At 40.6% G+C, this 24,496-nt stretch overlaps 1 protein-coding gene across 1 annotated transcript in view; it reads right to left on the reverse strand.

The window, feature by feature from the left end:
* The window catches only part of igf2r (insulin-like growth factor 2 receptor), a 194,839-nt gene that overhangs the window by 9,194 nt on the left and 161,149 nt on the right, over positions 1-24,496 (reverse strand). The window contains exons 38-46 of the mRNA XM_069932070.1: positions 17,363-17,570; positions 16,504-16,656; positions 16,184-16,418; positions 12,153-12,289; positions 8,616-8,733; positions 6,227-6,373; positions 4,335-4,519; positions 3,228-3,414; positions 636-791 (exon numbers count right to left, since the gene is read on the reverse strand). Of these exons, the coding sequence (XP_069788171.1) occupies positions 636-791; positions 3,228-3,414; positions 4,335-4,519; positions 6,227-6,373; positions 8,616-8,733; positions 12,153-12,289; positions 16,184-16,418; positions 16,504-16,656; positions 17,363-17,570 (1,526 nt within the window). The remainder of the gene's footprint in view (positions 1-635; positions 792-3,227; positions 3,415-4,334; positions 4,520-6,226; positions 6,374-8,615; positions 8,734-12,152; positions 12,290-16,183; positions 16,419-16,503; positions 16,657-17,362; positions 17,571-24,496) is intronic.

Raw genomic sequence — 24,496 nt, forward strand, 5'->3', positions numbered from 1 at the left:
ACCCATGAGTACCACTCCTGATTTTTAGGTTCAGATTTATTGTCAGAGTACGTACATGAAATCACGTACAGCCCTGAGATTCTTTTTTCCTGTGGGCAAGACAGAATTACCACTTATTGGTAGTGCAATAAAAACTGTGCACCATGTGCACATGTAAACAAATAAAGAAATGGAAACAAACTGATAGTGCAATACAGAGAGAAAAAACAAACAATAAAGAGCACATGTAAGAGTTTTTAAATGAATCCCTGATTAAGTTTATTGTTGAGGAGTCTGATGGTGGAAGGGTAGCAGGTGTTCCTGGATCTGGTGGTGCAAGTCCTGTGCCACTTACACCTCTTTTCTGATGGTAGTAGCAAAAATAGAACGTGTTCTGGGTGGTGTGGATCCTGGCTGCTGCTCTCAGGCAGCAGTGTTCCCTGTAGTTGTTCTCAATGTGATGCCCTGGACTATGTCCACTACCTTTTGTAGGGCTTTATGTTCAGGGGTATTGATGTCCCCATATCAGAACAGGTTCAGACTGAACGTTCATAATCCATTTATGAATTTTAAAATGTGACAGATGGTAAGCAGAATATTGCAAACAGTTGAAAACAAACCTAAAAATGATTGACTGCAACCATTTTTGTCCATACCTTCGTTCCTGTTTGTAAAACAGCAGGATGAACAGGCAGGCAGTAAGCACCACCAGCAACACACTAAGCATTGCCCCCACTGCTCTGCTTCTTCCAGACAAACCCTTGGTACCATCTCTGCTCTGCGATTCATCTGGAAGGACATCAATGACCGGCCTGCATCAAACAAAACAACCAGACAGCTCATACCAGGAACAAAAATCTTCCATTGTGCTTTTACTTCTTGTTAGAATTCTTAATTTCATATTATCTGCACTTGTACAAAGTCCTTGCAATCTCACAAGCCTGTTCTTCAAGCTAATGAAAATCTTCCCATTTGGTCCTGTTGTTTAAACTTTTTCAGCACGGCTGTATAACAATAAAGCTCTTAAGATGGCTGAATAGCATTTATTGCAAGGATGAAGAAGCACCAGTGAGGGCAGATTAGTCACGAAACGAGGTATCTTAAAAAGGAGTTGCCTTTCACTGGTAAAGAAGTTCAGATCGTATGGACCAGCAACAAAATACCATTGCCAGCTTTCAGCAGATCATTCAGTATTTACACAAATCTACTTTTGGGCAGGAAAGCTGATTGATGTGTCAACTTCCCCTGAACTAATCTGGGATTACAAATTAAGAACACATTAAATGAGCTGAAAGACAAATGACAGCATTGCAGGGTAAATACATTTAATTGCTTCTGCATTGACAGTCACATTTATACCCCAATGTAAAAACTGCATTCAATCAAGATCCACAATCTTGCACTGAACTGTATTTGTAAACACAGGGCAGCTCAAAATTCTAGGGTCCAGCTGCTTCAGGAAAAGTTGAGGTAAAAGAGGAGGAATGTTGCACTCTTGGTTAATATCACAATAGCTAGAGTTGACATGACTGTCGGGTCAGCTAGTCAGGCTAGATGTGTGGAGCTGAAGAACAAGAAAGGCATGAAACACAAAAGGTTACAGACGCTGATTATACTGAAAACACAAATGCTGAAGGTAAAGACATAACTGATGTTTCAGGCCTGAGCCGCTCTTCAAGGTATGAACAAGAAAAAGGTATGATCACCTGGTTGGGAGTGTACTACAGTCCCCTAAATAGTCAATGGTAATTATAGGAGCAAATTTTCCAAGAGATTGTTGCTAGATGGAGGTCAAAAAAGTTTGCCATGATAGAGGATTTTGGCTTTTCAAATATTGAATGGGAAAATCTGAGTGAAAGGTTTAGACAGGGTGGAATTTGTCAAATGTGTTAAGGAAATTTTCCTCCGTCAGCATGCAAAAGGTCCCACAATGAAGACAGCAACACCTGATCTAGTCTTGGGAAATTAGGAAGGGCAAGTGGATGAACTCTTTAGGGGCCAGAAACCATTGTTCTATTAAGTTGAAGATAGTTATGGATAAAGACAGGGCAGGGACACAAGTTAAAATTCGGAATTGGGACAAGACTGACTTTTAAGGAAAAAAGCAAGCTCTAGGTCAAGTTAATTGGTACAGGTTGTTTGAAGGAAGAGGAACATTAGGAAAATGGAATGTTTTTAAAAAGTGTGCTTACAAAAGTCCAGGACACGCACAATACTATTCAAGTGAAGATTGGATGATGAGGGAAATTCAGACTCACTTTAAGGTTTGAGGCAGTTATAAGCAGCTGAGATTGTGTATATTTGGAGGGGTTTTGGGGAACCGAGGAGCAAACTGAAAAAGGAAATCAGAAAGGCATTAAGGGGGCAGGAAATAGGTCTGGTAGATAACATTTCTACGTACAAAAGGGGAAAAGGGTAGCCAAAGGAAAAAAATAGGATCCCTTAGCTCTGTGTGGATTTCTGATCACATATATACAAGGACACTGTGGGGAACTAGAGGAAATTGCAGCTGCCTTGGCTGAGATTTAGAAGTTGTCACACAGTACAGGTGATGTGTCAGAAAACCGGAGGATAGCAAATGTGACTTTTTTCAAGAAAGGCTGTAGAAAAAAGCCAGGGAAATGCAGACCAATAAACCAAATACATGTGGTTGACAAGTCAGAGCCCAAAAACTACGTTTATTAACTTTATAATAACTTTTCCCCTCATAACCTTTTGCTTGTTATTTAATCACAAGTGCAAGAGCAGGGAACCTCTCTTTCTGAAGGTTTATATACAGCTAAAATGACTTCAGGTTTCCAGAAGGGGCATTTTTTTTGGGGGGGGGGGGGGAAATCACATTTGGAAAGGCCAGTTTGCAAGATAGTTCTGTTGACAGGAATTGTATATTTGTCACTGAAGGACACGAGTACACAAAATTTAAAAAACTGCAGAAAATCTGAAATAAAAATCGAAAATGCTGAAACAGGTCAAACAATGCCCGTGATAAGAGAAACAGCTAATTTTGCTTGAAATCTGATGGATTGAAATTTGAACTTTAAGGATCAATAACTAGAAACCTCTGGCAAATTACATGTAGAGTTATATGGTGAAAACAAACCATTAAACTTCAACAAAGTTCAGCTAAGAACTCCCAAACAACATCAACTCCTTGCACAGCGATATCGAAACATTTCATTTAAAAAAAAGACCCCAAAGATTGAATATCTATCTTTAGTTTAAATTTATAAATAGCTGGAGAAACTCACACAAGGGCACAGATAGTTGAGGTGTACCATGTAAACAGGTACTGGCAATCTGATGTTTCATGCAGGAAATCTGGCTTCCCCTCTCCTGCTGACTGGCTGCAGTGCAACAGTACAGTGGAAGAGACATTCCTGATTGGATCACGGCCACACACAGAGTTAGAAGTGAAAACCACGTCCAGGTCATCATCTGCAACAAAAAGCAAGCTGGACATGTACATCACTCTGCTTTACAAGCATAAACCCCCAGTTAGCTGACTGCACTGGAAATGCTCCTAATGATACTAATACACAGAATAAGAAAAAAATCCTCAACATTTAATGGAAGAGTTAAGTATCTGGGCAGGGATGATAAGAGTGAAGATTAAGACTAATTATAGTTGGTTTATGTGCTGGACAGGATGAACCTCATTTAGTAAGTGCCTAGAAATAACCAAAAGTGATTGGGAAATGTCACACACTGATTCTTTAGGCCAAGGGTTTCTCAATTAATTTAATGCAATCAAAAGAATAAATGATGCAACATGTCCATGATGAATCCAGCTTCCTTGATGCACCAATTCAACACACTTGCCAAGTATCTACTTAGAAAGTAAATACATTTACAAATGTTGATTAAAAATCCTTGCAGTCAATGAGATTCATAACCAAATATCTTGAAAAAGTGATCAAATTGCAAAACAATGCAGAGAAAAGGTATGTGACAACAAGAATCAAAATAAGTGCTGATCTGGGTTACAGGAGAATGCGATGGTCTCAATACCAGTGGGGAACATTCAGGCAATAGTGATCATTGTACAAATTTAGATTAGTCCCAAAAAAGGGCAAAGGGCATTCAACTAGATGTCCATCTTAAATGGGATAAAATAATCTGGTCTGGGTAAACCAAAATAGAATACAAATAAAATGCTAACCTAGATATATTTATATTTACATTATAATAAAATTATATTTATATATTTTTATATTTATATAACCTACAAATATAATTGGCAACTATAGGTTAATATTAGCCAATTTTTATGAGAAGAAACAAGACGAAGAATGGATTTAATTAGTCAATGGAGGAAATTAATCCTTCAAACAACAAAGTAATAATTGAAGGCTTACCTTCAAGGTAGTATTTTGCTTTGGTTGGTATGCCTATATGCCTGAAGGCAGGCTGGTTCATTTTGACCTGACAAATGTTGGAGCCTTGACACTGAGCATTCTCAGGGTCAGTAATCCCCGAAAGTTGAATTTCATAAACATATGAATCACCATTTGACCGGATATCACCAAATGCTTTGTACAATCTGCAATGCAGGAACAATTTTGCAAGGTCGAATGAATGGACAATAGCTTGGTGTACAAAATTTGAAAATTGCACAGAAAGAGTGGAAAATAAAGCAGTATTAAATGACCTAAAATAGGACAATGACATTGAAATTTGGTAAAACAATGCAACAGAATTCAAATAGCTCATTTCAAATATTCCATGTTTCATGAATGCTATAGAAACTGACCAGGATAGAGAAGGATGAGGATAGTTAAACATGGGGTTGATTTGGTATAAGATGCAAGGATTGAGGGGAAAAAAAAGCAATGGAGTTTTAGCAAAGGATCAGAGCATTATCTTTCAGTGGTGGGGCATTCATACTGAAGTGTATTCAGTATCCAGAATCAGAATAATGCAAATGCAGGTCTGGAGATTACAAAGGAAAGAACGATTGTGCAAGGATTTGAAAGAAACCATGAAAAACTTTAAAATCAAAATGCTTAATTGGGAGACAATGTAGGTCAGTAAACAAGACTGAAGGACAAACACCCCTCTTTCAAAGGGTAAAATAAGGGAAGCTAGATTGAAATAATTAAGGTGAAAATTAGTGGAGTTAAAAATGGTAATTGCCATACAGATGGAAACTTGCAGGATGCTATGGATACAACATCAGAATCTCAACTCAGGTCCAAAATGGCATCAAGACTAGTCAAGTTTCAGATTGCTGCCAGGGAACAGAGTGTAAACAGTGAGGGAATTAGTTTAAGGAGAGAACCAACCAAAGAGAGTGGCTTTGGTCTTGCAAATTTATAAGTTGGAGTAAGTTTCTGTTGGTAATCCTGAATGTCAGACAAACCATTGAACAGAGAGTGCAGAAATGTTGAGAACTGGTAAAGGCAGGTCACTTTCACTTGATCACAATCAGGAAGCAATACAGTTCCAGCATTTAGTGTCCGCCCCTAATTATCCTAAACTGAGAAGATATCCAAGATCTAATCGCATTGCTGTGTCCAGATTCGCGAGATTGCGTTGACCAAGTAGGGCAGTTTTTGTTCTCTGAAATACATCAGCAAGTCAATGTCTTCTGACAACATGGAAAGTAACTTGTCCTACCTTTGCCTCCTGGGGCTATGAAGACTTTTTTGGCCTCCTTAGTCCAGGCGCCTACCACTACACCATACAAGATTTGTTCTAATTATGATGGAACTCACTTTAAATTCCCCATTGAGATTAATTCTCAGAAGGATTTAAGATAGATTAGGAGATCAAAATACCAGATTACTGATACTCATCTAGTCTAACCATTGTGCTACTCCATCCATGGATGTCAGTAACCTACTGCCAAAAAAGCAAAGACAGAGTGGTTTGATCCTTGGGGAAGGGTGTGAAGTCAAACCATGCAAGTGTGGCAGAGCTATGCACACAGAGTGCCTTTCAGTTAGAGAACTGGAGTCAAGGGAGGAGGGAAAGGGGGTATGGTTTTCTCCATTAAAGACTGCAGGACAGGTGCACACAGAGGGAAGATCATATTTGTTACAATCATACAGGTTTCTTAATATTTGCCTAAAGAACATAGCTGTTAAAAGAAATCTCACATGGTGTAGTAAGATGGTTTGGGAAGAGGTAGCACAATGTCTAAACAGGATTACTCCACAGCAACAGCAGGCAAAGATGAGACATTTGCATTTTGTCACATGCTAAAAAAATACAGTTTAATTTAAATATCAAAATACAGAGCACATACTTGGAATAAATAACTGACAAATTCACTTCCTTCCCAGTCGAGGGGTTTTTAACGATCGCACCGGTCATGTGAAGTTCTTGAGGTTTTACTGCACAGGCTGCCCGAGTCGCCCATGAAATTAAAAACTCACATTCCTTTACATTAAAGCTAGAAAAAGATCAAGAGTAATGGTCTGACAACAAAATTTGAAGAATACACTGGTTATGTTAATGCAATAACAGATGTCTGATCCTTAATAGCAACCTTAAAGGACCAAAATATATTTGCATCAGGTGCAATATATAGAAATTCTTTAAATAAGCAGCCTTTATATTTCACTCATCCCCAAAGATTGGTCAGCAAAGACATTTTTGTCTTATTGCCAAGCACCTCAAGGCTGTGTGGTTAGCCCTCTACTCTATTCCCTCAGCTAAATTCAGCTCCAATGTAATCTATAAATTCTGACATCACCACCATTGTTGGCCAAATAACGTGAAATGATAAGTCAGAATACAGGACGCAGATCAAGAATTTGTTTGGATGATGCCACAACAACAATCTTGCTCTCAAAGTCAGCAAGACCAAGGATCTTATTGTGAGCTTTTGGAAGAGAAGGCAAAAAGACCATGCATTCGTCGTCATTGACAGCATAACGATGGAGGATAAGGTTCCTGGCAAATCCACACATTGATCGACCTCTCTTGGACTACCACATCAAAGCAATCATGAAGGATGCATACAAGCATCTCTACCTTTTTAAGACTGAGGAGATCTAGCAAATCATTGAATACCCTTTCAAACATTCACAGGTGCAAGGTGTGAAGTATTCTGACTAGATGCATCTTGGCATAGTGTAAAAGTCAAGTGCCCCGGAATACAGAAGGCTGAAGAAAGTGGCAAATGCAGCCAAGTCCATCATGGGCACTGATCTCCTGTTCACTGAAATTATCCATTTGAGATGCTGCCTCAAGAAGACATCAGTCTCATAAAAGACCTTCATCGCCCTTGTCAAAATCTCTTCTCACAGCTCCCTTCAGCAAGGAGATAGAAGTCTAACAACTACGTTAAGAACATTTTTCTCCTCCCATACAACCCCCAACAGCCATCAGGCTCCTGAATCTCCTGCATTACACTAACTAGAAACTACTCAGGGACCAAAACATCTGTTTGCAATACTGAAACATCATTTTTTCTTAAAGTAACTAAATATTTAATTATTCATCAATATTGATCATCTCCTTTCTGTCATGGCATGTGATAATTTGTACACTATTGATGGTACATCTTATGTGACTATAGTAAGAATTTTGATTCACATGTATTTATGTATATGACAATAAATTCTCATCATATTTCTCCCTTTAATTTTCTTGTAAAGCTGCATATTCCAGCACACTGGGAATCAAAACCATTGACACAATATACTGGATTGTGCTTGACATGGTCTTTCTGTCCACTGATCTTCAGTAGCCCCAGGTTACTGTCATGCTTGCCCCAGGTATTGGAGTAGATCATGAGAGGCACCAAGAACTTGAATGTAGATCTTGAAGTTCTGCATCCAGACCAGCCACACCACTGGATTTTATTAAAAAGATTTTGAAATGTCGTAGATGTGTGGATTTAATTTAAATTATTCCATCAAAATAAATTAATTTAAATTGAAAGACATCATAATAAAAATGGTACATTTCTCCACCCCCCCCCTCCCCAAGTTCCTTCCTTTAAACCTTTTTAGAGCCAATGCTGTAGTTCTATTCCATTGAACAGGGGCACACTGGAAGTGCCAGCATTGGCCATCACAAAACAGAGATGAGCCTTCTCCAGCTCAATGTCGTCAGGAAGTGGAGTGTGACATCATACACCTAAACTCCCAATCTCCAGTGTGTTCCTAACTTTGGTGCAGCAGTGTGCTGGCACAGACTCAAAAATATGGTGTCCCAAAGAGAACCTTGCCCTAATGAACCGCTGGCAGTAGCAAGTATGCTTCGGTCCAGTGTTTGCAGGTTGGTAGGCAGCATGGTAAACTTAACATCAAGCAACTCTCCCTCAACAGGTAAAAACATTATACAAGTATTGACCACACAACAAAGTGGGTATTAAAGAACAAAATGTCACAATTATTGCAACTAATTGTGATGAAATACACCTGCAAAGAGTGGCAATGGCAATGCAAATTTGAGGATTGTGCGATAGGGCAATATGCTACAAAACTTGACTGATGTTACTTTTTTTAAACCAGGTGGTAAGAAATGTACAGCCACTTTCATAAACAATTTTCAGGCATTTCCACTACCTTTCCCACTTCCAATGGAACAGACACCTATACACCTGGAAATACAATCCCAGACAACCGATGCCACTAGCCTCTTCACCTGACTTCTGTAAATACAGTGAATAAAAACCTCCTCACCTCTTTAGCTCTGGTGCACCTCCTTTTGCTGAGCACTGCAGTTGTATAACAGTCTTTGCATGCTTGCCCTCACTACATGCAAAATAGCCATTTGAATAATTCACAAAAAGGTGCGTCTCTGGAAATAAAGGGTTGAAATTAAAGTTTTGGTTCAAATGAACATGCACAGTATTAGTCATGGCAAGTCTCACATTATTAAAAGCTGAACTTCATAGACAAGATAGGCAGTGTCTTTTAACCCAGGACAGGGGAAATCTAGAACTAGAGGCCACAGGTTTAAGATGAGAGGGGAGAAATTTAAAGAAAATTAGTTTTTTCATAAGGGATGATGAATATCTGGAACCAATTGGAAAGGGCAGATGTATTTACATTTAAAAGGCATTTTAACCCATATGTGGATAGGAAAGGCATACCATGGAGGGATATGGGCTAAATGCAAGGGCCTGGGATTAGTGTAGATAGGCCCTATCCACATGGATGAGGTTGGCTAATGAAGGCTATTTCTATACTGCACATTGCTATCATTCAATGATCTTCAGATAGACCTTGTACATGATCCAAGGCACCATTTATTTCAATGATAATTCCAAGTCAAAGCATTAGAAGACTAAGTTGAAAGTGTCAAAAATAATTATACTAAAGCATAATTAATTGCTTTGGTATTTACCATTGACTTGAGCACTATTAATATTTGTAATAATTATTTACTCCAACTGATTGCAGACGTTAAAAATCCATGACACGCTGACAGAAAGAAAGGCACACAACCCATTTTCTCCCAATTACAGCTAGACCTCAACTCTCATCAATGCCCAGACATCAATCTCCATCCAATCTCCAAATCTCGCCCAGCAAGAGTAGGTAAGGGTGGCCCTTTGTGGCAGGGATGTAGTCCAGAAAGCTCCAGGCCATTTCCAACTTTCTTCCCTGCTCTCCCCCACCTCCCCATAACTAGTTATTTTGTGAGGAAAGTAAATCAAGATAGCAAACTTACTATTTGATTGAAAATGGAACTCTGAAAGCCACCTTTCTCAGAGAAATTAGCACAAGATGGGTAACTTAGTGGTTACATTACAAATGTAATCATTGAGAATAATTGCAGAATATTGAATTAATTGGACAAGGAAAAGGAAAGTTAGGAAATAATGGGATATTTTTAAAAGTCTGTTTAGGACATGCATGTTCCTGTCAGAATGAAGAGTTAGACATGCAAGTCCAGGGAAACTTGGATTATGAGGGAAATTCAGACTCTCTTCAAGAGCGGCTTAGGGTAGGAACAAGTAGCTGGGATCAAGCGTCTACCTTGAGGAGTTTCAGGAACTGAGGAGCAAGCAAAAAAAAGGAAAATCAGGAAGGCAAAAAGAGGTCAGGAGGTAGCTCTGGCAAATAACGAAGGCTAATCCCCAAGAGATTTTAAATACTAAATGGAAAAAGGATAACCAGAGGCAAAAATAGGACCCCCTCTGGAGTTAAGTGGTGAACTTGGTGTGGAGCCAGGAGAGATGGGAAGGTCCTCCATAAGTATTTCTCTATTTTTACTGTAGAGAAAGACACGACCACTGGGGAACATGGGGCAGTCAACGTCTTGAGATCAGTTATACTGAAGTTGAGGAGATGCTAAAGGTCCTGATACCTATGAAGGTAGAAAAATCTCCTGGGTCTAATCGAATGAATCCGAGGACACTGTGGGAAGCTGGCGAGGAAATTGGAAGTATCCTGGCTGAGTTTATGAGGTGTCATTAAAGTATAGGTGAGGTGTCAAAAGACTGGATAGTGGCAAATATTGTGCCTTTATTTAAGAAAGGCTGCAAGGAAAAGCATGGGAACTACAGACCAGTGATGATCTTTTCTTCTTCTTTGGCTTGGCTTCGCGGACAAAGATTTATGGAGGGGTAATGTCCACGTCAGCTGCAGGCTTGTTTGTGGCTGACAAGTCCGATGCGGGACAGGCAGACACGGTTGCAGCAGTTCCAAGGGAAAATTGGTTGGTTGGGGTTGGGTGTTGGATTTTTCCTCCTTTGTCTTTTGTCAGTGAGGTGGGCTCTGTGGTCTTCTTCAAAGGAGGTTGCTGCCCGCCGAACTGTGAGGCGCCAAGAAGCATGGTTTGAGGCGATATCAGCCCACTGGTGGTGGACAATGTGGCAGGCACCAAGAGATTTCTTTAGGCAGTCCTTGTATCTCTTCTTTGGTGCACCTCTGTCACGGTGGCCAGTGGAGAGCTCGCCATATAACACGATCTTGGGAAGGTGATGGTCCTCCATTCTGGAGACGTGACCTACCCAGCGCAGTTGGATCTTCAGCAGCGTGGATTCGATGCTGTCGGCCTCTGCCATCTCGAGCACTTCGATGTTAGGGATGAAGTCGCTCCAATGAATGTTGAGGATGGAGCGGAGACAACGCTGGTGGAAGCGTTCTAAGAGCCGTAGGTGATGCCGGTAGAGGACCCATGATTCGGAGCCGAACAGGAGTGTGGGTATGACAACGGCTCTGTATACACTAATCTTTGTGAGGTTTTTCAGTTGGTTGTTTTTCCAGACTCTTTTGTGTAGTCTTCCAAAGGCGCTATTTGCCTTGGCGAGTCTGTTGTCTATCTCGTTGTTGATCCTTGCATCCGATGAAATGGTGCAGCTGAGATAGGTAAACTGGTTGACCGTTTTGAGTTTTGTGTGCCCGATGGAGATGTGGGGGGTCTGGTAGTCATGGTGGGGAACTGGCTGATATCACCAGTGATCTAAACGTGTGGTGGATATAGAATGTAACAAGACAGTACATTGAGGGAGAAAGTATACTGTACATCCCCTTGGATGGACAGGGGCTGATTTGGGATAATCAGCATGGTTTGTTAACTGGGAGGGCACATCTCACGAATCTGATTGAGTTTTTTGAAGATGTGATTAAAGTTGTAAACACAACATACATGGATTTCAGCAAGGCATTCAATAAGGTTCCACACACTGGCTGCTCTGTCAGGTTAGATCCATTGGGATCTAAAGTGAGATAGAAGAATGGATAGAAAATTGCCTTCATGGAAGAAAGCAGAGGGTGATGGCTGAAGCTTGTTTTTCAGACTGGATGCCTGTGACCATGTGCTACAGGGCTTAGTGCTGGGCCCACAGCTGCTTGTCATCTATATCAATGATTTAGATGAAAATGTACATGTCATGATTAGTAAGTTTGTAGATGACACTAAAGTCTGAAATTGTGGATAGTGAAGACGTTTACAAAGATTGCAGTAGGATTTTCATTTGTTGGGCAGAAGAATGGTTCATGGAATCTAATAGAGAAATGTGAAGTAACGAGGGAGGGATGCAAATACATCCTTGTAATGAGAGTGAGGCTATGGACACCCAGGCTCCTGAGGAGGATTAATTTTCATAGTTAATCAATGCAACACAACTTCAATAAATATGTTCAGCTTTATGGACCAAAATATTTAAAAAAGCATAATTGGTTTGGAAAGCCTGATCAGCATCATTGGAAATTGTCTAACTTGAACATAATATAAATAACATGCACAATTGGTACAAGTCTTCATACCTCGAACATCCATTTTCTGGCTGTGAACAAGCCCCAATATCTGTGTTACACCATTTTTTGCTTTTCTGCAAACACTGGCATGCGGAGGGCAGCCTGTTGGTCCTTCATGAACCCCTTGACAAAGATTCATGTAGTATCTGAAAGATAAAACTTGTCAACTTCAGTGCAACCAATAGCAGAATCACCTCTCAAACCTTGCTAACCACCCCAAGAGGCTACACATCTAAGTAAATGTTACTTTAATTGGATTATTCTTTATTCACAAAATACATTTAGCATTGGGCTTATACTTGAAATGCAAGTAGTCTTTAGCCCTTTTCTCAATGACTACGTGTAAATTGGGCAGTTAATGAAATGGTTAAACAAGGTGTTAGGACCACTATTAACTGATTCTCCATGTTCTTTCACACTCACCACCAGGCACTGGCAACATCTGAGAGACACATCCGCTAATTATGATCTTGTATTTAAACAAGATTAATTATGCCTTATTATAATTAAACATTACATACAGCACAATATGAACCCTTCAGCCTCTAGTTATGCCGGTCTAAACAAACCTTTATAAATGACCATGGGAAAGTGGTATAAAACACAGCCCTTTCCTTTGGCTTGGCTTCGCGGACGAAGATTTATGGAGGGGGTAAAAAGTCCACGTCAGCTGCAGGCTCGTTTGTGGCTGACCAGTCCGATGCGGGACAGGCAGACACGATTGCAGCGGTTGCAAGGGAAAATTGGTTGGTTGGGGTTGGGTGTTGGGTTTTTCCTCCTTTGCCTTTTGTCAGTGAGGTGGGCTCTGCGGTCTTCTTCAAAGGAGGCTGCTGCCCGCCAAACTGTGAGGCGCCAAGATGCACGGTTTGAGGCGTTATCAGCCCACTGGCGGTGGTCAATGTGGCAGGCACCAAGAGATTTCTTTAGGCAGTCCTTGTACCTTTTCTTTGGTGCACCTCTGTCACGGTGGCCAGTGGAGAGCTCGCCATATAATACGATCTTGGGAAGGCGATGGTCCTCCATTCTGGAGACGTGACCCATCCAGCGCAGCTGGATCTTCAGCAGCGTGGACTCGATGCTGTCGACCTCTGCCATCTCGAGTACCTCGACGTTAGGGGTGTGAGCGCTCCAATGGATGTTGAGGATGGAGCGGAGACAACGCTGGTGGAAGCGTTCTAGGAGCCGTAGGTGGTGCCGGTAGAGGACCCATGATTCGGAGCCGAACAGGAGTGTGGGTATGACAACGGCTCTGTATACGCTTATCTTTGTGAGGTTTTTCAGTTGGTTGTTTTTCCAGACTCTTTTGTGTAGTCTTCCAAAGGCGCTATTTGCCTTGGCGAGTCTGTTGTCTATCTCATTGTCGATCCTTGCATCTGATGAAATGGTGCAGCCGAGATAGGTAAACTGGTTGACCGTTTTGAGTTTTGTGTGCCCGATGGAGATGTGGGGGGGCTGGTAGTCATGGTGGGGAGCTGGCTGATGGAGGACCTCAGTTTTCTTCAGGCTGACTTCCAGGCCAAACATTTTGGCAGTTTCCGCAAAGCAGGACGTCAAGCGCTGAAGAGCTGGCTCTGAATGGGCAACTTATAAAGACCATGGTAAAGTTGGGGATGAAATACATGCATCAAGTGATGGTGGCCCTGCCCTCCCAGAATTCTGTGCAGCAGAGAAAAGGCTATATGCATGGAGGGGCTTCTTTGTTGCATGGAATTTTTGGGAGGGCAGGGCCGCCATCACTCGATGCGTGTATTTCATTCCCAACTTTCCCACAGTCTTTATAAATGATGCGGCTATCTCCTTTATTGTCACTATCACATTCTCATGGTGTTTTATAAATTATTTTATGCTGTGTTATCCATCATGCTTAACTACGTTATAATGATTAGGCATGATTAATTTTGTTTAAATGCAAGATTATAATACATTGATCAGGATTTAGTAAATTGAATACAAAGTTTATACCTTTTTAATCTTTTTGTTTCCTTCATGTTCCTGCACTCACGCAAAACATCATCAATGAGTCACTACTTTGTCCCTGGATAGTCCATGTCCCTTTCACACTGGGCTAATCAGCATGCAGCCATCTGACGACCCTGGAGATAATACTATTTGGGTCCTATAGACCAGCCATTCTCAACCTTTTTTCGCTTATGCCTCCCCCTTGGACTCTGCTTAAAGTCTGTGGGCTCCTTCCTTGTGAAGCAGCCATGTTTTGGTTTCTTCTGAACTTCTCTCATACCAACTACATAAAAAATGAGGTGAAAAGAAAATCAGACTTAAATGTGCTGTGGCCACCTGGGGTGGTGGCTGTGGCTGAAGGACCCCTGTTGAGATAGGCTGCTATAGAATACGCCAAATACAATGATCGCTCCCTTGCTATCCCTGAATTACACTTACTCATAAGGGAAGGGATTATTGGGCAAGCAGAGGAAAAGATTTAACATAGTGCTCAAAGTTCTGTGTGGAGTTTATATGTTGTCCCTACTTCTCATGGGTGTACCCTTCTCCCACATCCCAAAAAAGGTTTGGGTTGCTAGGTTAATTGGTCACTGTAATTGTTCCTGGTGTGTGAGTAAGTGATCGATATAGGGAAATTTGGGGAGAATGAAACAGTACATGTGTAGTATTGGTACCAATAATGCTTGACAGATGGTGCAGACTGAGCTGAAGGACCTGCATAACTTCAACTCGATGAGCACCACCAACTGTCCTTGGCAAATCTCCAGACTTAACATTCAAAGCAGGATACATTAGAAACTATACCAAACTTACAGCCATGCCAGGCCACGTGTGAAAAGCCTGTGCAAGAACACATAAACCTATTATATTTTCTCTCACCTACTATTTAACTTTAAGTATAGACTCACCAGTGCTCTAAGGCCAGTAACATACCAATGCACTATATCCTCTACTAAAGTCAGCCTCTGGAAAGATATGATTTTATAAACATTTTAAACAACTAAGGAATAAGGGTGAGAGAAGGAAAAGGGCCAATCATTTCAGAGAATGTACCAATTCTAATATTGGAAACATTTACAATTTTGCAGTGCAAATAGAAAAGTGAACACGCAAGTCCAAGGGCTTTTGTGACAATAATTCACATTTTACTTTAAAATAAATGTACTTAGCTCAGTGTTCTATTTTTATTGATGAAATAAGAAGACTGCAGAGCCCACCTCACTGACAAAAGACAAAGGAGGAAAAACCCAACGCCCAACCCCAACCCACCAATTTTCCCCTGCAACCGTGTCTGCCTGTCCCGCATCGGACTTGTCAGCCACAAACGAGCCTGCAGCTGACGTGGACATTTACCCCTTCCATAAATCTTCGTCCGCGAAGCCAAGCCAAAGAAAGAAAGAAATGTAGATATAACATACATTTTTGAACTTTGATTTTCTTGACTAAAAATCATTGATATTTTTATTCAGAGGTGACTTGGACTTTGTGGGCTCAAGAGTAGGGTATGTGTGGGAAGAGAGTGTGGGTACAATTTTACAGGAAATCATTTAATATCACACCAAAGTGGTTAATATTCAACTAAGGTTCAAGAGCTGGAATCTGTACAGCATTTGACCAAGGTATGACCCAGAGTTGGAACACATCACCAGTTGGCATTTCCAGCTCGGAGTTCAGCAGCTGCTCTGTCAGAGAATTTCCTTAGATGAATGACAAAATATAGGAGGGTTAGACAGGAAAATAGATGGGATATGATTGGCTGCAATCTTGTCGCCATGGTTGAGGCTCAAGGGGTTGCATGACACACAGCTGATTCTAATCTCATTCTTAGCTGCATGTTGCAAAATCAGCACAGGTTTGGATTAGGAAAGGTCAACTTTCCAGCCAAGATAAAGTCCTCAAGATCTCTTGCCACACGAACCAGAGGTCGGTTAACAGCACAGGTGAGATACCGTAGTAGGCAGCTTCCTGATTTGCAAGGCTATTCCTTTTAAGGAATGATATCGAAGATGCACAGTAGAACCTGACAATTCCCAAGCACACTACAGGTACTGTCTGAAAGAATGAATGGAGCTGGTGCTTACGTGAAACCGTCAGAGGAGAACTTCCATGATCCAGTAAGGGAAGAAAGCATTCTTAAATCATAAGTCTTGTGATTGTGAACTATCTTGCATTCCATATGCTTGGGTGGACAAACAACACTCGTCTTCCATTCAAACGTTGTTGAACAATCTAGGGTCTCACTAAGCAGCTCAGGACTCCCGACCTCTGCTGTGTCATCACATCTGAAGACTATTGTTGATCTCCGAGTTGCCGTAGCTGAAATCATTGAATTTGAGTTTATTGAAGTGCAATGAGCTGGTGTAAAAAATTCACGTCCCATTCACTACTAGCCATTACATACCATTGCTACAGAAGTCCCATTGTTTATCCACGTTATAGTTGCTGGTTGTTGCACACCAGAGCAACCCATCCGTTCTTCCTCCACGAGTACACTCACTATAAGACGTTCCATGAAACATGAAAGGAAACGAGCACAGCTTTCCAGTTTTTGTCACTATTAAAGACATTGAGAAGCAAAACAAGTCATCTCAAGTCCAACACAGTTACTGAACAAACACTGCAGATATTTATTCTGCTTAATTTTCTTGAATACCAATTGATCAATTCACTTTCTGCCTCTTATACGGCCTTTCTAATCTTGGTTTGCACACACAGTACTGAGCAAGGTGCTCAAATTACATTAGCACACCACCTGATAGTCACTCAGGAATCATCTCAGATCTCAGCTGCATGGTGAGCACAACACTTTTAGCACAAGTGAACAGAGTTTAAAGCCAGTGCCGTCTCTAAGGAAATTTCTCTGTGACTTGCATAGGCTTTCTCTGGCTGCTCCTCTTTCCTCCCACCCTCCAAACCATGCAGGGTTGGTAGGTTAATTGGGTGGCACAGGTTTCATGAGCCGGAAGGGCCTTCTACTGAGCTGCATTGTTAAAACTTTTAAAAATCTTCCTTCCTCAATGCAGGACACTAAGGCACATTTGCTTCCGCAACATAATTGTCCCAACCAAGGTTAAGAACATTGAGAAATGCTGAATAAAAGCAATATGCAATCCTTACATAATAGGGATTCAAATAAAAAATGGCACATTCCTTCCAAGCACTTAGTGAATAAGTATGTGAAGCAATGCATTTATCATCCTTTGTGGTTTTTTGTCTAAAAGTACATTAGACCCACTTAAAGGAACTGCTCCTACTATTACCTTTTGGGCACAGCTCTGTACTTCCATAATGCAAAATTACGGCCTGTTCCTGTTGTTGGTATTCCAGTGTCATTGCCTTTGGATTGCCAAAGGAAGCAGCTACATTTTCAGAGACCAAGCAGACAGCACTGTCTTTACATTTATTTCCAGGCACATCTGTTACTGCTGCACATACATTGAGGTGATAGGTCCTCTGTCCAGACGAAACCTGAAAGACCAATAACTTGGTTATTTTTGAATGTGACTAGATTGAAACACAAAGGAGCTATTTTGCAAATATTGTTAAAATCATTAAGTTTCCATGGTGATACATGACCAAGTCTGACTAATTAAACAAATTTTAAGCTTATATAAGTTAGCATTCCTAGATGCAAAGATTTCAATGAAGCAGATGGGCTATGATGCATAATCGAATACTTTATTCTTACTCCATTTATAGTAAAAATTATGAGTGTGCATTATGTTTAGCACTGGTTCAAAATGCTCTCAGCTTACATCATCTGAGTGTGAACCAAGCATTAAGACCTGAAGTAACTTGGAATTTCTCAAGACATCAAGGTGGAACGTTAAATCTCAAGTTGAGTTGCAGCCAAAGAATAAACATTTGTGTGACACCTTTTGAAGCGAATTGTCACTGGGTAATAGAGGAAGCACACAACCAGGTTGTATACTAGTTCTCACAACTCCCAATGGAAAATGAGCTGATAATCTTGTCTTTCTTGTTTTAAGTAATGTTAATGCCGATGAGAAGACCCCTGCTTTTCTTTTCAACAATATTGTAGAATCTTTTACTTGTCTATCAGATAGGACCTAGGTTTGTGTGGTTTAATACAAGAGATTCATGAAACCAAGATGCACTCACTTTCTGCACTGATTGCCACAAGAAAAAAAAGCCTCAGCTTTTTTTTAAATCAAGTGCTAGTATATTGGATGAAAGATAAATGTAGTAGTGGTCCCTGGATTTCTGATAACATGGAAGCAGGAGGCAAAGAGGTGAGAGTATATGCAAAAAGGTGGATGACAATGTGGGAACATTTCACACATCAGTATGTTGAGAGCACAGAAGGAAATCATTCACCCTGTTAAGTCCACAGCTACTTTGAGCAATCCAGCCATTAGTTTTCCCCACATCCTCGTAAATTCCACTCTGGATGATTTTCTCTGCTAGCATCAGAACTGGTCAGTCTGTGAATATTGGCTTTTTTCTTCTACTAGTTCAGCCCGACCCATTGAGCGCATCCTTAAGCTCCACAGTTCACAAGATTTTTGTTATTTTGGTTTGTGTTCTCTTTCTATAACTCCCCTTACTTCCAGCATCTGCAGTTTGACTTTCAATTGTGGCATTTCATCAAATACCATCTGAAGACAAACTACGTTGCTTCATTGACATTCTTGTTTCATGAAAAAGTTAGATACAACTTTCCTTTAACAAATCCATGTCTCCATGTTTATCTAAGACCCTGCAATCATGCCCCAGACAATTATTTCCAGAATTTTTTTGACCATCAAGGTTAATCTGTGGTAACTCGATTTATCCCCACACATCTTTTTCAAGGCTGCATCATTTGCAATTTTCCAATCTTCAAGCACTTCCTCTGAATTTGTAGATCTTTGGAAAGTGATGTCCAAGATCTCTGCAATTTCCATCTGTACTTGGGCAAATGTTTGTTATTTGTTTTGGCAGAAAGATTGATGAACAATTTAACATGAGAGTTTCAATTGCCCTGGCACACAAAGTGAAAGTTAACATGCAGCTACAGTAATTAGGGAATCAAATAAAATGAAAAAAAGTAAAAATTTAAGAGAAAGGTGCGTGGTTCTGGATTCAGTATCAAAGATCGATCTGTCAACAGCTCATCTTAACAGATCACCTTGGTGGATATTTCTTAGTATCACTTTTCCATTTGGCATAAATATATTAGTTCAGAGAATTATCTAGAAATATGCAAGGATGTTATTTTCTCTCTTATGGCAAAGGCACGTTCAGATCAATGCAAGGCAAGAATAGAGCGGAACGGACTACTGGTTTGCAGGCAAATTATACAAGGTCCTTCACACACTCACCTGCTGAATTCTGCAAGCTTTGAAAAACCTTAAGAAATATCTTCTACGCATCAACACATTTAATCCTCCCTGGAAGAAGCAGATACTCCTTATTGCTATCTTAAATCTAGTCTCCTGAATTTTGAGGCTATGATCTCTAGTTCTAGTCACCACTGCGAGTGGAAACACCTCTTACTTCTACCTCATCTATTTCTTTCATAACTTTACATGACTCTATAAGATTCCCTCTTATCTTTCAAAAGTCATTGAGTAGGCTACTCAATCCCCTTATAACACCTTAATTTCCAAAATCTACCTGATGAACTACCTCTGTACTGCTTCCAAAGCTAGTCTATTCTTTCTCAAATAAATAAACCAGAACAGTACTCCAGGTGTGGCTTTACCAGTACCCTGTAGAATTGCAGCAGAGCCTCCCTGCCCTTAAAGTCAACCCCTCAAGCCAACATCCCATTTGCTGCCTTGATCAGCTTCACCTGCAAGCCATTATTTTGCAATTCACATACATGCACTCCCAGGTCTCCCTGCACAACAGGATGTTGTAATTTTTCACCATTTAAATATAATGGTCTATTTATCTTTCCAAAGAGCTCACATTTAGCAATACAGAATTCCATCTGCAAGACCTTTGTCTACTTACTTAGCTATCTCTGCCATTCTAAAGACCGTGTTCTCTATACAATTTGCTTTTCAACTCAATTTGGTGTCATCAGTAATTTTTAATATGCTACACTTCATCTCTCAAATCATTTGTGGACATTGTGAACAGTTTTAAGCTCATCACCAACCCCTGTGGTACTCTGCTACCACTAACTGAGGAATACCAATTTATCCTGATATGCCTTCTATTGGTTAACTGATATTCTATCAACACTAATACTTTATCCCAACACCATGCATCCTTCTGGCATGTAGAATTTTGTTTTTTTACGGGGCTCCTTACAGGACATCATCCAGAAGTTTAAGTATAAGATAGCCACCTGCTCCTCTCTACTGCACTCCTATCCAAAAAGAAAAACTCGTGACATGTCTCTCCCTGATGGAACTATTTCTTTCTTTTAAAAATATTTTTATTGTTTAATAAAAAATACACACAAAAATCTAATACACAAGTTGGAATATAAAAGCCAGATAATTTGTACATTTCCAATAAAACCTTGATATTGCATAGCACAAATTGTGTGTGCACCCTTCCCAATCAGACCCATTGTTTCAAAATGTTAAAAAAGAAAAAGACCCCCCCCCCCCCCCCCCCAATTAATCAAACCCATCCCTTTAAACAAGGCAAACTTGCATATCTAAAATATATTGGGAATGAAAGATAACATTCAGAAACCAGACAACGCTGTTCAGGAGCACCCAAACACCCTAATTCGTTAAATCATGGTTATGCTCCATGAATCGTCCCCACATCTTAAAAAAAATTACACCTTTAACATTATATCTGATGTTTTCAAAACTTAGGAACCAATGAATAAGAGTAGGTGAAGTGATTTCTTTCCATTTCATTAAAATTGCCCATCTAGCTATCAATGAGGTAAAAGCAAAAATTCACTTCTGAGGTGGAGTCAATAGTATTTTCTTCTTGAGAAGAAGCAAATAAAGCAATTAAGGGGAATGGTTCTAATTTGACCCTAAAAAGGACTGAAAATGTTTGAAAATAAGGTTTCCAAAAATTTTCTAAACTAGGGCAAGCACAAAATATATGTATCAATGTAGTCTCAAAAATTTTACATTTATCACACATTAGATCAATATCAGAACAAAAGAGAGATCATTTGGCTTTTGAAAAATGCGCTCCATGCATCATGTCGTGCACAGAAACAGGATTCATTAATCAAATTTAAAATGATATCCAAGTCCTCATCCACAAGTTACAAATCCAAGCCATTTGATGGAACAATTTCCACCCAGGTGTTTTTATACCTCTTCAATGATAGCTTCATCTACTTTCCCAACTGTGAATGCTGAGCTCATTGGCTTTTGTCTGCCTCTATTTTTAAAGGATGGAGTTATGTTTGCCGTCTTCCAATTGGCTTGAACCTGCCTGTACCAGTTTCCCAGGGCTGTTGACAACTCTGAAGGCATCATCTTTTGACTTGTGCTTTCCTCCATTTCTTCAGCCATTGCTGACTATTTGTACATACTGTCCTTGCTTTTAATTGGAATAAATTTTTGTTCATCACTCACAAAAAATGCTGCAAGTCCTCCACTGTTCCACCATATAGCTTGTAATGCCAGGCTACATTAATCAACTCCACTCTCATCCTGTTGTGGTCTTCTTTGCTTTGCCATAACATGTTTGTTTTGGATTTTAATTTTCTCATCTGTATTAGAAATTCAACCATACCGTGATCACTCTTTCTGAGCAGATCCCTTAACTACGAGATTGTTAATTTAACTCTCTCATTGCACAGGCCCAGATTCAAGACAGCAAGCTCCTCTGTAACAAGCTGCTTTATAACATGCTGTTCAAGAAAATTACCATGGATGCATTCTCTGGTCTCCTCTTGAAGGCCGCCTTGCCCAACTTGATTTGACCAATCAGTACGTTGGTTAAAAAATCCCCCACATCAACTGTTGCTTCATTGTCATGTATCAATTGTTTCTTTATTTATTGCCTGTCCCACCATATTGTTATTACTCAGTGACCTGTAAACAATTCTTACTAACGATTTTTCCCTTTCCTATTACTAATCTCTACCCAAATTAATTCAACATTTTGCTCCTTAGAGGATATAATCTCAGGAAGGTCTTGGATCCAGTTCAATTTATCTATCGTCACAACAGGCCAATGGCAAATTCTGTTGAACCCTCTGGAACTAGATCCTTGTTGATCAGCAGATCCTAATCAGTGTGGATTGGCAACATCACCTTCACTTTGCTGACAAAAACAGGGGCACACCAAGGCATTGGGGTTAGTCTCTCACTCTATTCTCATTCCACTCATGGCTGTTACCAGTTCCAATGCAATCCATAAATTCACTGATAGCTGTTGGTCAAAAAAAATCTGGAAATTATGTCAGAATGTAGGATGGAGAGTGTAAAAACACACAATGCTGGAGAGACTCAGCAGGTCAAACTGTCCTTTATGTAACAAAGGCAGAGATACATAGCTGATGTTTCGGGCTTGAGCCCTTCATCAAAGTATGAGAAAATGCTGGTGAGCGTCAGAATAGTAGGAAGGAGAAGGGGGGGTGGCAGGGCAGGAGATGATAGGTGGGGTAAGGAGGGAGGGGACAGCAGCACTGAGGGGAGGGGTTGGAAAGGTAGGGCTGTGTAGGTGAAAGAACTGAAAAGGCAGGAAATGGTGGGAGGTGGAGGGAGGGAGGGGGGAAGGAAAAGGCAAGCAGGTTTAATTGAAAACAGTAAAGTCAATGTTCATACCATCTGGTTGGAGGGTGCCCAGATGGAAAATAAGGTGTTGTTCCTCCAATCTGTGGGTGGTCAGGGTGGGACAGTACATAACACTAGAGGAGGTGCTGAGTGAAGTGATCTCCCAGTCTGCGACCAGTCTCTCTGATGTCGAAACTGCCATAAGGATGCAATGGATGCAGTAAATAAGTCCTCTGAATGTACAGGTGAAGTGTTGCTTAACATGGAAGGCCTGTTTGGGGCTTGGGACCATGGTGAGGTGAAGGTGTGGGCATAATTGTTGCACCTTCTGCAGACACAGGGGAAAGTGCCAGAGATGCAATTGGTGGGGAGGGATGAGTGAGAGAGGAGCAGGAAAGATGTGTCTAGTGGTGGGATCCTGTAGTAAGTGGTGGGAATTCTGACGGATGATGTGGTGGATGCAGAGGCTGGTGGGGTGGTAGGTGAGGATGAGGGGGATTCTATGTTGTTTGCGACTGGGGGAAGAGGGGGCCAGGGAAGATGAGTGAGAAATGGAGGAGATGTGAGTGAGGGCTGAGTCGATAGGGTAGAGGGCAAGCCATGTTTGTGGAAGAAGGCAGACATTTTGGAAGCTCTGGACTGGAAGACCTCATCTTGGGAACAGATGTGACAGAAATGGAGAAATCGAGAGAAGGGAATAGAAACCTTGGAGGGGGCAGGATATGAGGAAGTGTAGTCCACGCAGTTGTGGGAGTTGGAAGATTTATAGTATATGTCAGCGAGATGGAGACAGAGAGATCCAGAAAGGGGTGAGTATTATTGGAGATTGATTTGCTTTCATATTAGCAAAACCAAGAAACTTATTGTTGATTTTAAGAATGGGGAAATTGAGGTGGAAAGGTCCATACATCAGATCTCTCCTGGAGCCAGCACAGAGGCAAACGTGAAGGAGGAACACCAATGCCTATACTTTCTAAGGTGTCTGAGGCCATTTTGGCATGCAATCAAATACCCTATTGATTCTATGGTGCAATGTGGAAAGTATATTAACTGGTTGCATTACAGGATGGTTTAGTAATTCGAGTGCCCAGAAATGCAGAAGGCAGAAATGCAGAATATAGCAAACATAGCCAGGTTCATCACAGCCTCCTACCTCCCATCAACTGAAAACATCTATGTGAGGCACTGCCTCAACAAGGCAGCCAACATCAAAGAACCCCTATCCACCCAAGTTACAAACTCCTCTCACTGCTACCTTTAGGAAGGAACTGAAGCCGAAGACCAGTACTTCTAGGTTCAAGAACAGTTTCTATCAAACAGCCATCAACCTTTTGAACCTCCCCTTGTTATACTAATCATGGATCGCTCTAACATCACAATAGAACCATCTGCATGCACTATTTGTAATGCCACATTTATTTATTGCACTATGGTAATTGTGAATATCATCTTTTGTATACATTTTCTCTTTTCAACTTAATGTATACTCTCATAGCTTTTTTGTGGAGTACCCATTTGGTTGTAGCAAGAAATTTTTAGTGCATTTGCACATTGTACAATGACCATGAGAATAAACTCATTATCAACCTCTCACTCTCTCTGATCTTATTTTTAAATTAAGAGTGTTACCCCCATCTCCCTTACCTTCCTGCCTATCTTTTCAACTTGCCATGCCAGTAACCTATCCAACTTCTCTATAACTCAGGCCCTCCAAATCAAACAACATCTTGGTGACCC

Source organism: Narcine bancroftii, chromosome 4 (assembly GCF_036971445.1).
Source record: "Narcine bancroftii isolate sNarBan1 chromosome 4, sNarBan1.hap1, whole genome shotgun sequence".
Taxonomy (NCBI): Eukaryota; Metazoa; Chordata; class Chondrichthyes; order Torpediniformes; family Narcinidae; genus Narcine; species Narcine bancroftii.